This window comes from Neopsephotus bourkii, unplaced genomic scaffold (genome assembly GCF_033783945.1).
Source record: "Neopsephotus bourkii isolate Nb327-2 ecotype Australia unplaced genomic scaffold, CSIRO-AGI_Nbou_v1 NB_1615, whole genome shotgun sequence".
NCBI classification, from domain to species: Eukaryota; Metazoa; Chordata; class Aves; order Psittaciformes; family Psittacidae; genus Neopsephotus; species Neopsephotus bourkii.
Genome location: NW_026902090.1, coordinates 2,406,912 through 2,421,918, shown reverse-complemented (window position 1 = coordinate 2,421,918; position 15,007 = coordinate 2,406,912). Strand labels below are relative to the sequence as shown.

At 40.8% G+C, this 15,007-nt stretch overlaps 3 protein-coding genes across 3 annotated transcripts in view; 1 reads left to right on the top strand and 2 right to left on the bottom strand.

Moving 5' to 3' along the window:
* NEURL1 (neuralized E3 ubiquitin protein ligase 1) overlaps positions 1-563 on the bottom strand; it is a 228,775-nt gene extending 228,212 nt beyond the window's left edge. Inside the window, exon 1 of the mRNA XM_061372601.1 lies at positions 445-563. Within this exon, the coding sequence (XP_061228585.1) occupies positions 445-477 (33 nt within the window). The 5' untranslated portion in view covers positions 478-563. The remainder of the gene's footprint in view (positions 1-444) is intronic.
* On the top strand, positions 438-1,691 carry ATP5MK (ATP synthase membrane subunit k). The gene is made up of 3 exons (XM_061372606.1): positions 438-562; positions 655-750; positions 1,607-1,691. The coding sequence occupies exons 1-2, from the start codon at positions 476-478 to the stop codon at positions 745-747; spliced, it is 180 nt and encodes a 59-aa protein (XP_061228590.1). The 5' UTR covers positions 438-475; the 3' UTR covers positions 748-750; positions 1,607-1,691.
* A 2,168-nt stretch (positions 1,692-3,859) lies between these two features.
* On the bottom strand, positions 3,860-14,968 carry TAF5 (TATA-box binding protein associated factor 5). Its single transcript, XM_061372599.1, has 11 exons — positions 13,838-14,968; positions 12,347-12,587; positions 11,037-11,352; positions 10,244-10,407; positions 9,650-9,785; positions 8,998-9,118; positions 7,952-8,081; positions 6,755-6,919; positions 5,687-5,864; positions 5,362-5,539; positions 3,860-4,800 (listed from the first exon to the last, which is right to left on the bottom strand). The coding sequence occupies exons 1-11, from the start codon at positions 14,349-14,351 to the stop codon at positions 4,583-4,585; spliced, it is 2,361 nt and encodes a 786-aa protein (XP_061228583.1). The 5' UTR covers positions 14,352-14,968; the 3' UTR covers positions 3,860-4,582.
* Between the last annotated feature and the right edge of the window lie 39 nt (positions 14,969-15,007).

Sequence of the window (15,007 nt, the reverse complement as noted above, 5' to 3'; positions counted from 1 at the left end):
TTCTTACCTGAACCAGTGAAGATTCATCTTAACTGGGTACTGCGAATTCATGAACAATTAATTGGTAGAAATTTGCCTGTGTTGAATGGTTGTGTTGGCAGGACTGGCAGAACTTTTCTTCATAAGTGTTCTGAGGATTTTTCCCTTTTAGAGTCATCATCCTGATGTTTATTGTTTTTTTATGTTTAAACCCATTTGAATGAACTCTGAAAATCATAACTGTTCTTCCCTTCAGAATCCCTAATTTACTTATCAGCTCTTGTGTAACCTGTTTTGTACCTTAAGATATAGTGCTCTGAAGGTGCCTGCTCCATATGTGTATTCACTGTCTGTTGAACGTCCTGAGAGCAGATTTAATAGCTGACAGTAGCATTCCTAAATTCAGTGTCAAGGTTAGTTTGATTTTTCTGTTGATCATGTCCAACTGACTTTCAGTTCATTAACTGTCCTGTATTGTTGGTTAGGACAAGCAACCATGGCTGGCCATGACTCAGGATCTCAACACCAGTTCACTGGATTTGCGAAGTACTTCAATTCCTACACCATCACGGGCAGGAGGAATGTATGTATTACGCATATTAACTGCTGTAGTCTAGGATGATGGTGTTTTCTGGATATTAGACTGAAACTAAACTAAACTTTTATCTTTTCCAGTATGTAATAGCAACATACACGGGCATTGCACTGATCATCTTGTATTTCAAGCTTAGACCCAAAAACAAAACTCCTGCTGTGGCAGATAAGTAAATGGTAAGTGTGTTCCAGGACCAAAATGTTTCAGCACAAGACCAAGAAGAAACAGTGACAAAGGGACATGTTGCTAACAATACAATGTGATTAGAGAGAGAAACACAGGCATGTGAACTTTGTATTTATAATTTTAAACCTCAACTAAACCATAGCATCAGCTTATTTGGGGCGTTCTGCGTTACGTAGGTTGTTAAAGAGGGATGTAGTCAATATAGGGTACCAGTATTCCTTTTGTTTTGACATGGTGAATAGGACTACAGACAGCACGCAGGGATGAAGGGTGAGCAAGGAAGGAGGAATGGAAGGGTGTTGCAGCTAGGCATATCAGTCTTTGCCTACAACTATTGTGTGCCTCTGGTCTGACCTTTTGCTGTAAAATAGGAATAACTGTTGCTTTGTATGTTATTGAAATAATAAAATACGAGTTAGTTGTATTAGAGAATTCCAAGCAGAGGTTAGTACAGTCTGTTAAAACCTTTTGAACGGACTAGAGGAACACCATACAATGGAGCTATGTATATTGCACACCTGACTGTGCAAGGCCTGTATAGAAGTGATTGCTCTTGTATAGCAACAACCAAGTGTTACAAAATTGTGGAGTTGCTTTCAAATACAAAATTTCCACTGAAACGGCATTTTGAAAAAACCTATGGTCTGTCCTCATAGTCTGCAAAAAGGGGTAGGAAACAATAAGCTTGAGCATCATTGTGTGTTATAAAGGGACCTCAGTTGTTCCTGTGGATGCTGGAATTTGCCTGCTTGTAACTAAAATTGTTTGGGCTTGGGGAGAGGGAGTGCTCAGTTACTAGTACCACTGTGCAAGACTTGCTATGTTTGATCTCTCTTCTCTTGGCAGGTTGCTGGCATGTCTGAATCTCTAATCTCTATCAGTGTAATGCAAGCTGATGACCTGTTGTGGCTAATAAAATTGAAATGATTACTTGTTTTATTTGAAATATGAAATGGTGAAAAAAAAGAACAAATGTGCACTTCTTGTTTTTCCTCTGTCAAAAAATGGCTATTTGTAGCAGAGATGAAGTAACTGATCCTTGTCATTACAATCTTAACTGAAGTCTTCTGTTGTTACAATACATCCTAAAGTGTTCTGAGCACCTGGAAGTAGCCTAGGAAAGACCGTAATGCTGCCATAGAGCTTAGAGCTGGTGAAAGCATCTCCACGCTTCCATGTCTCAGTGGGTAATGGTGGGCTCACATGGTTTGCATTTACTTGGTTGCTCCTTTTTTTTTTTTGTATTCCAGGCTAGTAGCTTACATGGAAATCATGACTTCTTCACAATTAATAATGGAATGCAGATGACAGCTTCTGCCTCAGTTGTCCATATTTTGCATAGGTCCTGTTGGGTCATCATGCAAAACCTCCCACGTTAGACTGATAAATTATGGTATTTGATTTACTTGCCTTTCAGAAATAACTGCCAGAAAAAAAATGGCTTGCTTTGTGGATGTTAAGCTCTCATAACCCTGCATGTTCGTAAACAGTGACCAAAGTAGTTCAGTTTTTTCATAGACATAGACTCTTAATAAATGGGGTGCGCCTACCACAGTTAAATATATGCAGTCCCCTCCCTCCCCAGCACTAAAATCTGTCTATTGCATTCTCCAGTGTCTTTCTGTAGCTCAGAACACAGAACCTGCCTTACATGTCCCCTCAGTGCTGATGTATAAATGTGATTTCAGATGGGATCCAGCAGCAGGGTTGACACTGGGACTGCTGGTGCTAAAGAATGCAACTATACTCCCAACTGAGGGCAGGAAGAGATAGACATGGTTGCTTGATAAAAAGGAGAGAGAAATTACAGGTCTCTGTGCTCTCTCACTCTATGTATATTTTTAAGCCATTTGTAGATTCTGGGCTTTCTGATTAAATGTAGTAATCTTCCTCTCCTGTGAGTTTCGTTTTAATAAATGGCCTTTGCTGTATGCAACCTTCCAGCTGAATATCGGTTGTTGTAACAATGTAATAGATCAAATTAGCTACAACCTATCATCTACCCTCAGGTGATTTACCTGAAACACCTTATCATCAGCTGTTTCCGAATTACTTTGTTTCTCTTAGCAGAATGATCACAGATAAAAGCACTGCTCTTGCTTCCATTGCCCCCAAAAAGAGAACACTTTCTTGTAACATAAGAGACAAGAACTATGTGGTTTTAGTATTTATTATAGTATCAAAAGTATAAAACTGTACAAAATATAAAGGCAGAATATGGCAGTGTTGTTTTTAAGCTGTCAAAATTACATGCTTTGTTTTAGGTAACTTGATTCACCACAATTGTACTTTAGTCCAACTGGTCCTATTGAGAGCTAGGAAATTTTGTGGAGGTACCATTACACACAAAAAAAAGAGAGCATAATATTTAGGTTTAACATCTTTAAAAAACATTTCCAGGTGAGCTTCCTATTGAATTTTCCACCCTTTGCTTTGATGTGTAATGTATAATACACATTACAATACTCCAAGACTTGGAGTCAGAGAAAGGATGAAAAGGGAGGTAGTTCTCCATTTACTTTACCTAGGAAACGTCTTGTTTTTATTTTCATTAGAGAGCCAGCAGATTGTTCAAGTGGCGCAGCCCTTACTGGAAAGTAATGAACACAAAATGGGTTTCCCTCTATACAGGTTGTAAGAGATACAAAAACAACAACAAAACAAGCCTATAACCCCAGCAAACTGTGGGCCTGTCTTCTGGTGGTGGTGGGTTTTGCTCAAAGACAAGAAGTATACTTACCAATGACTTGGATGTTTTAATCTTTCTTAGCAAAAAAAGGACTGAGCTTTACTGGTTGCCCAGGAAGCCTTCCTGGGTTAGGTTTTGTGGGTGGAAATTGTCACTGCAACAGATGAGCTGGCCTTTCAAAAAACAAACTGATAATACACTTCGGTCTGATTAATCCTTTTACTCTGCAATGCTTTGACTTCTTGGCTAAGTTTTGCCTTTTGGTATATTAAACCTTACACAGAAATGATAAAGATTATTAAAGTTCTTTTAGATCCAATACAATGTAAAAGGGTTTAAGTCAACTTTTTTAATAACGGGTATTTCAGTTATGCCTCAGTCATGTCCCCCCTCCTCTTTCTTTTTCAGACAATAAAGTATGAAGGTAAATTAAGTTCACATTGCACTTCTGGGTGCTTGTCGCACAGCACTGGCTACCTCTAAGAACAGAATAACAAAATCTGTGTTTCTGGTAACTCAAAAGAGTACAGGAGTTTGAAATCTTCTCAGGACTTAGTACTTGGATGCACAAACCCCATAGGCGTCATTTTGCAGCAGTCCCCCACAGGATTCTGCCTGCAGGACCTACTCTTCCAATGCCCTGTTTGTTGCTAGGATACTCTCACCATACCTGTTGCCCAGCCCAGGCTATAGCAAATTAAACTACATTCTTCTTTCCTGAAACTGAAGTTTTCACTTGTGTTTGAGATAAACATCTGCTATCCATAAATTAAGTGCTTTAAAAAAATCATTTGAGAACACATAATAAGGCTGTTAAATTTCCCCAAGTTTCAGCAGAGCTCAGTATCATCTCCGAGACGAGACAGCCATATTCATATACATGTATATATATATATATATTTATCAAAAGCACCATGAACAATTCCTTCTTTTACAGCCACGATGTCTTGTCAATCTTCAGCTTTTCAAAGTATGGATAAATATGAAATAGCAGAATTGAGAAATGCTGTTTGCATTAGTTTACGTAGGTTTGTTCCTAGTGGAATTCACCTGTGCAAGACATTCCTCCTTATCTCACATCCTGAGGTCATGAATGCAGTGACTTGGCACAGTCAGTCTTGCAGCTTCCAGATTCACTGTGAACTGTAGGCTCCCGCAGCCAGCAGCAAGTTTCTGCGTGTAAAATGGAGGTGTACAACCGGGGTTGATTTGGTCATGTATGTACCTAGTAACAAGTCCTGTGAGTTTTCAGGCAAGTTTATATGTCCAGTAGCTGTAGTAAAGTCATCGGTTTCTAAATCTTCAAATGCCTTCACAGCATCCCACAGGCGAACTGTGTTATCCATTGACCCTAAAAATGAAAATGAGCACTAGTTTGAAGCCTATTAATAAACAAGGTATACAAGAAAGTTAGTGGGGAGCGAGTTAATAAAAATTAAAGCTCAAAAAGCAGGTTTTCTCATAACTGTAGGTTTATGCCCTCATCCTGCAAGGAAACAGATTTTCACAAGCCTCTAACGTTCTGAATACGCACATAAAAGTTACCAGGATTTCAGCTTTTCTGTAATCTCACCTGAGTGCAGTTAAAGCACAAAGAACTACTCCCTTGAAACGCTTGGGTTTGGATTAGATAACCTAGCACTGAAAAAGCAGGACTCTCCTGTGTGCTAGATGCCAATTTCAGCAGATCTTTGATTCTAAGTCACATAATAACAGTTTGATATAGGGAAGACAGCAGAATTTTGCAGGGGCCACATTTCACAATGCAGTGAAGAACTTGCCTTGCACCAGCAGTTTTAAGTTGCTGGTTTTGCTAAGCAAGTAATTCTACTTTGTCTTTCACAATTTAAGCAGCCATTCTTCTTCAGATGTATGGAACACAACAAACTTCACTGTTTCCAGTGAATTTTACCTGATGCTAAAATCTCTCCATCTCTACTGAATCTGAGGGCATAGACAGTGTCAGTGTGCCCTTTCAATTCTCCAACCATCAAGCCGTGTCCAATATCCCACAGCAGAACTCTTCCATCTGTTGCTCCAGTAGCCAGGAATCGTCCATTAGGAGAAAATGCCAGTGAATGAATTGGTCCCTAAAACAGACATTTGAGAGGGAACAACAAGCAAGCCAATTAAATCTACCCACATTCAGTCAGTCAAGCCATAGGCATTCTGAACACTTCAGAATCTCATCACAGAAATGAAACCACTTTCACACTGCAAGTGATAACGCCCTTTACCTTATGTCCAGTGAATATTCTGACACAATTCCCATTCAAAACATCCCAGAGCCGTATAGTCCTGTCTGCTGAGCCTGTGGCAACATAATTGGAGTTTGGGTGGAATCGGGTACACGTCACGTCAGCAAGATGACCAGCAAATATTCGTAAAGGCTGGTAGTGATCTGTTGCCCACAGACTGAAAAGAAAAGCTTTTATTAGTAAGAACCCTGATGAAGTTCAGTATCTGCACCTCTTAGAACGGGTCAGAGGAGAGCCACAAAAATCAGAAGGATGGAACATCTCTCCTGTGAAGACAGGCTAAGAGAGTTGGGGTTGTTCAGCCTGGAGAAGAGAAGGCTCTGGGGAGACCTCATAGCAGCCTTTCAGTACTTAAAGGAGGCTTATAAAACTGATGGGGACAAACTTTTATCAGAGCCTGTTGCAATAAGACTAGAGGTAATGGTTTTAAACTAAAAGAGATTTAGAATAGATATAAGGAGGAAATTTTTACAATTAGAATGGTGAAACACTGGAACAAATCACCCAGAGAAGTGGTAGATGACCCTCAAAACATTCAACATCAGGTTGGACAGGGCTCTCAGCAGCCTGGTCTAGTTGAAGATGGCCCTGCCCATTGCAGGGAGGTTGGACTAAAAGACCTTTAAAGGTTCCTTCCAACCCAAACCACTGAGGAATAAAAAGAAGTGCTTTCTTACTGTTCAGTTTATTGAATTAGCATGACCTGTTTTGGAAAAGTGTGCTTTTCAAACTTCCAAAGAAGTGTGCTTTTCCAAAGCACACTTCTCCAAAAGGGAGAAATCAAGAATACTCTGTCAAGTTGTTAAACCAGAAGAGAATACTTCTAATCAGAGTCACACAAGAGAAACACCATCTCTTTAGTTGTGAGATAACCTGATGTGTGTTGAAAAAACAGCCTACATTAAAACATCTGTTCAGTATTTTAACTGACATGAAATAAAATGTATTTCCAGTATTAGGGCAGGCTAGATTATATCAAGTAATCACTTTCAGGGTTAATCCACCACAAACCAACCCAGACAAGTAAAAACCCATCCAGCTTCTTACCGAGCCACTCTGTCATGTCCCCCTGACACGAAGTAATAACCGTAAGGAGAGAATTGTGTATCCCATACTGGGTAGTTGTGTCCTTTATATCCCACCAAACATGTGAATGTTTGAAGACTCCACAATCTGACAGTGCCATCCTCAGAACAGGACAAGAGATAGTTCCTGTCACAGGAGAAAGTATAGCATATTATGTATCAGACTTGCACACAGACTGTATAACCTTTGCAAGAACGCTGTGAGATGTCTGTGTCCCCTAAGCAGCATCTGTTTAGCATGTCACATATAAATCAGCAGTTTGATGGGGTAAGCAACAATAACTGATTCAAGCAGAATTCTGTCCTAGGTCCTTATGCAAAAAAGAGATACAAGTGGATGTTGATGACTAATTTTGATTACATAGTGATGGTTATGGGCAAAAAAAAACCAAAAACCCCACACAAATAGGCAAACAAATAAGACCCCAGCACACAGAGCTGTTCTATACTCGGGAATGCCAGGTATATGAAAAAAATGACTAGTAAACTGCTATGCTATATTACTGAAAAAAAAATAAAATCTTTTAATGTCACTCCAAACAAAATTTCAGGAATCCCTGAAAGAAAATTCATATAATGCTCACATTCCCAATTCCAGACTCTATATTCACGTTCCACACAAAGTTCACTTCTCAGCTGTAAGGCAAAACTTTAGACATTTAAAACTTCCTTTCTGCTGTCCAGACATTCATAATGACATAATAGTTTTAAATCTATTCTTTTAAAGATACCATTCAATAGATTTTGAAAATTAAGTCTCAGTAGAATATGAGAAACTTGAAGAAGTGCAATGATGCTACTCAGTCTGGTTTTATGTTTTGCAATACTGTAAGTGAAATCACTGCTGTAGTTGTTCTTCTCTACAATTCAGTTAGTTCAAGCCCAACTTAAACAGTTCGCAAAAAAGATGGTCTATTTTGCCATCAAAGTCCTAAACCTCAAAAAAGGTGCTGGCATCCTCAGGTCCAGTTGATTTCAGCAATAGCTGACAGTGCCCAATACCTGAGTATAATGAACACTTACACTCGGAGTTTCTTATAAGCTGCATAAACAAGAATTGCTTTAACTATCTGGAGAAAGCCACATGAAGAACATGTTTGCATTCAGTATCATACAATTAAAACTCAAGCAAATTAATTAGCTTGTAAACTTCTTTTACCTATCAGGACTGAAGCTGGTGCCATAGACAGGTCCACTGTGACCATATAAAATCTTCAACTCACTTGCTGTTTTCTCATCCATGATCCTCTCCAAGACATCATCTGATTCTTTGTCGATGAGACTAAGGTCTGCAATATAACAAAGTTCATGTATCATAGTAACTGTCATAAGTTCAAAGATAAATGCCATGAACAGAAAACAAATATTCTCTCTAAAAGTACATGGGAACTAGTGAGTTTGAAACATGCAATGGCACTTGAAAGATCTTTTACCATTGTAAAAGGTGAAAATAACACTACATAATAATCACTCTTCCTTAACTGAGCTAAAATAAATTAATCCTGACATGTTATTTTTCATACATACATTGTTCAGCCTCCAAACACAGTAACATCTTCTTTATAGAGATGCCAATTTTTCATGCCTTTTCCCAGGAAGTTAATATGCCACAAGCGTTCTTTACAGACATGTTTTGACAGCTGCACGCTACACACAAAATAACTTTTAGTCTGTGAGGCTACTGTTTCCTGAACATCATGACCACATCTCAGGTAAATATCAAGGTTAAGAAATGTCTGTGTGGTATCTAGCTTCAACCACAACATATTGTTACATAAACAGCAGAATTAAAGCAGCCTGAATTTGTGTAGGTTTTGAGCTACGGGACATTCTCCTCCATCCTTCTCAGAGTTCTCTCTTATAATTTACCCCAGAGTACCTCTAGTCTCTCCCCTAGATCACCTAAACCCTACTACACCCAGTAGTTATCATCCAGTTCAGAAGCAAGATGGCTGGTTCCAAACTGTATGCACCAACCACCTCGCACCAGGTGTACACAACCAGACTTCACGTTCCTTTACAAATGTTTCTAATGGTAATATGTAAGACGTGATCCAATACACCTGTGCACATACAGTTTCTTCAAAGTCAAAGCATCTAACTGCTGAAGACAACTCTCCTGACATAGATATCTTTCTCTGTTCATGCAAAAAACAGCTGTCACAAGTAATGTGTTCTCATAGTCAGTGTTATGGTCTGTCTTACCTGCTGCTGCTTTCACGCTACGTAGCTTTTTTGGTGTCACAGACCACACTCTGACAGTAGAATCAGCAAAGCCTCCTACAATCATGCTAGAGTCATCTGTAATATCCACTGCAGTCAGACCCTAAACACAAAATATCCTTTTATACTGTTTGCATCTTTCATGGTGAATTTCAAATATTACAAAATCCTAAGTACTAGTAAGAAAATTAACTTATTTACAAAAATAAAAGGGGACTATTTTAGGATCAACATAAACATGTAAATTCTTGTGCCATTAAAAAAAAAAACGAATGAAGCATGTACAAATGAAGCATATATGGACTGTACGAATGAAGCAGAGCTAATAGTGACAAAACAGTGCTATTATCTAGCATTCTGATGTAAAACATCTGCATGCTGCAGGATACACTCAGGGCCCACAGGAGAAACAAAAGCAGGTAAAATCAGAGCAAGACCAAGGAACATGGAAATTATATATTTTAAGGAGTCTCTAAAGAGAATTGTTAAAGTTTTGGAACATCAACTTTACAACACTTACCCCAAATACTTCAACAACCCTTGCCAAGGATGCCAAGTCTTCTTTCTTTGTTAATAGCAATATCTATAATTTTTATTCCCTTTTCCCAATTGCCCAAACTCTTCTTTTACCAACCTGGTAAGCATTAAGGAATGTGTAGAAACAGATGGAGGGCAGACACTCTGGGCCAAGACGCACACGCCGTGCAGCTTCTTTCATGTTCATGACTTTATCTAGCTTGTCAGAGTCTTTCAGTTCAGGTAGAGGAATTCTGCAAACACACATTTTTACAAACTAAAAGCACCTTCCATATCATTAAGCGAAACACAGAAAACAAAACCCTTGCATGCAACCTTACACCTCAATATTCAAATACAAAACAAGAATTAGAATAAATGAAAGACCACGTAGATTAACTGATCAGAGAAAGAGCCGTTAGCTTTAAAACTTTCAAAGAGACAGTGGACGAGATAAACAACTGAGCATGACCTGAAAAGATAAGTGGATAACAGAGTAAAATATTATCAAGGGAAATTCAGATTGCCTTGAAGGGTAAAGACAGAGGGTTATATGCTAAGCTTTCCATTACCTCCCTTAGAAGTCTTACAGCTAAAGCTGTGTAGGGCTGAAATGGCCAAAATGCTAAAAATGTCATGTGAACAGCGATGTAGGTTTGGCACGACATGACTGGATTTAACAGGACTTCTCTACACATCATTCCCATGGTACCTGTTTTGGGGAGGAGCATTAGGGTCCTGTTTTTTACTTTTTGACCCTACACTGTCTTTTTTAGGTTTTTTCTTCTTTGGCTTTCCCTCCTCATTTTCTCCTTCTTCATCTTCATCATCCAAAGGCACATCAAACTCTGGTTCCTTCAATAAGCCAAAGAAAACCTGGAAGCCAATAAAACACAACACAAAACGGTAATTGCTTTTCTTACTGAGAACTATTTTTTAACGGAAAGTTTTCAATGTAATCGTCCAAGCACTTTAAAAGTGCTATGTTTAATATTAGTGCGTACATTACAGGTTAGTCCATAACAAATGTAGTACACATTCTGTTGTTTTACTCAGCGACTGATCTGGGTAACTGTAAATTCTCCCACCATCTCTTCACACTTCCTTACAGCATAATCCCTACAGTTTACATAATTTATGTATATAGTACTGTAGTACTGTGCTCTCAAGATCTACACAAACATACCCTGTAGTAAGAATTGACACCTGTTGTACAAGAGGAAGCCAAATAGCCAGGTATCCATTTTAAAACCACAGAGTAATTTATGAGTTTGTTCAAGTTTAGTTCAGTGGGCTGAATACAACATTGTCTCTCAAAAGGGTTTAACAGTTTCTTCTAAGGTGACACATCTTGTTGGTACTGCCAACAAGTATCTGTACAGTTCTCTTCCTCCCTTCTGTTCATGCTGGTTTTAAGATCTCAAATGACAGTTATCAGTCTGTACTACGGTAAAAACTAGGGAGAATTGTTCAATTATAAAAGTGCAACAATCTTTGCTTCCTACCTTTGCTTTATTAGCCTCTCGTTTTGCCTCCCCAGCCAAGCTTCCAACCATAGCATCTATCTGTTGTTTACTGCGAGGCATTCCATCAAAGATATCAATGTAAAGATGCTCCTGAACAATGTTCCAGATCTGATTGTTCTGCTTTTCCTGAAGATGCCTCTTCAAGAGTTGGTAAGAGTCACGGGAAATGCGCAGCACAAACTTGCTTGTTCGGAAATCCAGCATAGTCTCGTTACCTTTCATATGTTCCTTTTTGGTTAAACTGGATAACACACGCAGGTCATCCTGGTAATAGCACTCCTGATCCCCATGAAATCTATTGAAACAATTTAAGATTTATTTCAAAAACATTATCTCCTAAGTGCACACTTCCTTAGATTACTTTAACATGAAACATGTAAGGACCTTTTGGAAGCTACTGACTACAAGAGATTATTTTCTACCAAAATAAATTGCATCCTGGGGAAGATAACGAGTGATTTACTGTATACAGTAAGCACACTTCAACAGTTAAAAAGCAAGATGAAGAAAACACACAAATGGAACCTTACAATTTCATATGTCCAAAGAGTTCTCGCCTGAAGTAAACAGTGACACTGACACATCTATTTAGAGAAATGAAACCTTAATTTGTAGCATCATAAAATACAGGTAATTTTTTATTATGCAAGAGTACTTGAATGTTTTTGTATCTGATTCATTATATGAATATGCACATTTTACAGTGTATGTTTTTCTCACTCTCCACTTGTATTACCTAATAGCTAACATATGTCTAGAGTTTCCCATTTTTACTCAAACATGTTATAAAATACTGGTGGCAAGGAACATTTTAACTATTTACAGCACCATTTTTGCTGACCATATTGGAGGGAGGCAAAGTTACCAATTCAGATTGAAATATTTCAGAATTGGTCTGAATCCAGAAAACAAATTTCATTTTCTTCTCAACTGATAAAGAAGCGAACCACAGTAAAAGCACAGAAAATTGTAGATTAGCCACAAATCAATTCCTTTAATCTCACTTGAAGAATTTCAATATACATGTTATGACATTAGCAATACGCATAGCGTACATTACTTTGGCATCTCAGTAAAAATTTCAGGTGCTAAAAAATGATCCCACACTCTTTCCCTAAAGAAGTATCTCTTCATTGATACTTCTGCAGCACAGAGCTCATCAGTTCACTATAAAGATGGTTCAAAGCACGACCATGGACAGTTCAAAAGCATGATCTTTCTGAGACAGAAGACTGGAAAAGGATTTAAGAACAGTTACTATAATCCATGGCACCGTTACTTCAGATTACCTTTCAAAAAAAGACTTTGCTTCACTCTCATGTTGATTGTAGACCAGTTCCAAGTACATGTGCACAAAGAGAGGATAAAACAGCTGAGACAATTCTGCTCGATGACAGTCCAGAGAAGACTCAATGAAGTGTTTTAACCCACTGTAGTATTCCTCATACAGAGTCGGGTCTCCCTGTTGATTGTAGGCAGACAATACTGCACTCACATCTGGCTGATCTTCCACAACAACACTTCCTCCAACTGCAAAAGCATCAACATAAACAAGAGCTTGTAAAACAGCCTGAAAGAGCTAGCATGCATACAGTGGCTAACAGCTCCACTTGTAAGCAGAGGCACTCAGAGCAAAACATGACACTAAGTCTTGTGCTTGTTCAGCACTAGGTTTAAACAATACAAGTGAGAGGATGGTAGCACAGTCCAGTAGCCAAATCTCCCGGCACCTTTAGCCTTCGTGCCTTCCTTGCCAACAGTTGCCTATAAGGTATTATAGTGTCTTATCCAGTTAAAATCATAAGTGTTAAGGAAGAAGACACTAACACCACAAAAAAGGCTATAAAATCTCAAATGAGGAGTGGGATCCTTCTAAGGCTGTAAAATATACCCGCTGTAACTATTTTGCTTCCAGTAAACAAGCAAATTAAGTTAATTGAGTGAATAATTCACCAAGCACACAACCATTACAGTACAGTGACTTTTTATCATTTGCTAATGCTCTGAGAGCTGTTCTCCATAGAAATCATTAAACATTTTCACTGTTTTGTCTTCTACATAAAAACAACTTTATCAGGTGATAGTAGGAACAAGCTGACTTTATACTATACATTCACTGGAATTTGGACATAAGTTTCTGAAATTTCATTATCCTATTCTGTAAATGTGCCACACAGCATACCTTCATTTAAAATAGTTAAGACTCCAACTATGCAAAGGACACCTCAAGTACCCATCGACTCGATCCAGAAATGTCTAAAGCCTCCTCTCCAAGTACTCTACGGCACTTTCTTCAAATCATATTCTGTACAGCAAGTCTCTGTTCTCACCCCTGCAGCCACATCTTAGACCATCACATCTAACTACATAGGAAACCTTCAGCTGCCTGCTGAAGATGGGATACCCCCTTCGAGATAGGGCAGAAAGACAAGGAGAAGCACCTCTCACTTTGCAAGTGCTCCTTGCAAATACGACAGATAACCCAGTCCTTGGTCCCTTGCTTCAGTGGGGCATCCACAAGAGCCCCTGATCTCTTCCCGAGTTGTACGGGGAAATGATACACCCGGGGTCCCCCCAGAAAGCTGGGACACTCTCGCTTCCCACCGAAGTGAAGGCCACCCGAAGGGAAGCACGACCTGACACTGACCCTCGTGCCCCAGCATCACGGACAGCCTCCAAGGCTGCGAGAGACACAAAAGACTCCGAGCCCCGGAGGTCCCGGCACAGGGGGCGGCCCCCCACTCGGAGCAGCGACCCTACAGTGTCGTGACGAGCCCCACCTTTCCCTGGCGGCACGGCGGCGACCGCTGCTACCGCCGGGCTGGAAGACGCGACAGTGGCGACATTGCCGCCTGTCGCGGCAGCGGCGCTAACCCGGCTGAGCAGCGCCTCGCCGCCGATGGAATCCGCATCGCCACCCGGGATTCCCTGGAGCCCGGCGCCAGTGGGGCTGAGGGCTGCGGAAGCGAGGTCATCGCCGAGTAGGCGCGCTTCGCGGCGCAGGATCTCCTCGGACTCGCGGAGGTTGCTACGCCGCAGGAACTGCAGCACAGCCACGAGCGTCTGTCGGTCCAGTGCCGCCGGGGAGGCGGCCGGGCCCGGTGCGGCTGGCTTCGGGGGCGCCGCATCCCCACCGCTCCCCGCCGCCTCTCCTTCCGCCGCCGCGGCCGGGGGAGCGACGGGAACGGCGGCGGCGGCAACTGGAGGCGCAGTGGGGGGCTGTGGCGGCGTCCCCGCATCAGGATCCGGCTTTACCGCCGTCACCTCTGCCGGCTCCTCATGCAGTGCCGCCATCTTGCATGGCCCTCCATTCGCCGGCAAGAGGCTGCCGCCGCCAGGCGCGGATGCTTTTGCGACAGTCAGGGCAAAGGATGAGTACTGATGCCGCTGCCTCCCTAGGCGCTGTCGACTTCATTTTGCGACCTGCCAGGAGCGCTTTAGGGCACCAGAGGTGGCGCGAATGCGGAGGAGTGTTTGAGAGGCGGCTGTTGTGCTGTAGATGTTTAGCACTAAGTAAGCGTTCCTTCGGATAGTGACTGTGCGTATGGGTATTGTGAAGCTCAGTGCTGCTCGTGGTGTACAAATGCGGGAAACCTCATTCAGAAATTGACTGTTTTGGCGTTAGTAGGCCGTTACCTGTGCCCTCCTTAGAGTGAACAAAGGATGGCCTCTGGACTGTGTGCCCTTACTGGACTTACTCCGAGTTAAACTGGTTACGGCTGGGTCAGTTGGTTTTCCAGGTATATAATATTGCTTCTTCTTTCATTGGTAAATACAGATTTGTGATGTTACAGTATAAAAACTTCGTTTTGAATTGAACTGGTATCTCATGATTGACGCACTTTTGTGATAAATTAAGCATTTGTCTGCGCTTCATTATTACCCGAAGGAGCGTCGAGTGCAAAAACAAAAAGACTTGAGAAAAGGAAGCGCCGACCTGTAAGAACGAT

What these genes read in the sequence shown, in the direction of transcription:
- ATP5MK (XM_061372606.1), top strand. Translation starts at nt 476, where the DNA reads ATGGCTGGCCATGACTCAGGATCTCAACACCAGTTCACTGGATTTGCG. An exon ending in CCATCACGGGCAGGAGGAAT is followed by an intron (nt 563 to 654) that starts GTATGTATTACG and finishes TATCTTTTCCAG; the next exon opens with TATGTAATAGCAACATACAC.
- TAF5 (XM_061372599.1), bottom strand. Translation starts at nt 14,351, where the DNA reads ATGGCGGCACTGCATGAGGAGCCGGCAGAGGTGACGGCGGTAAAGCCG. An exon ending in CATTCCTTAATGCTTACCAG is followed by an intron (nt 9,119 to 9,649) that starts GTTGGTAAAAGA and finishes TTTTGTGTTTAG; the next exon opens with GGTCTGACTGCAGTGGATAT. An exon ending in GAATATTCACTGGACATAAG is followed by an intron (nt 5,540 to 5,686) that starts GTAAAGGGCGTT and finishes TGTCTGTTTTAG; the next exon opens with GGACCAATTCATTCACTGGC.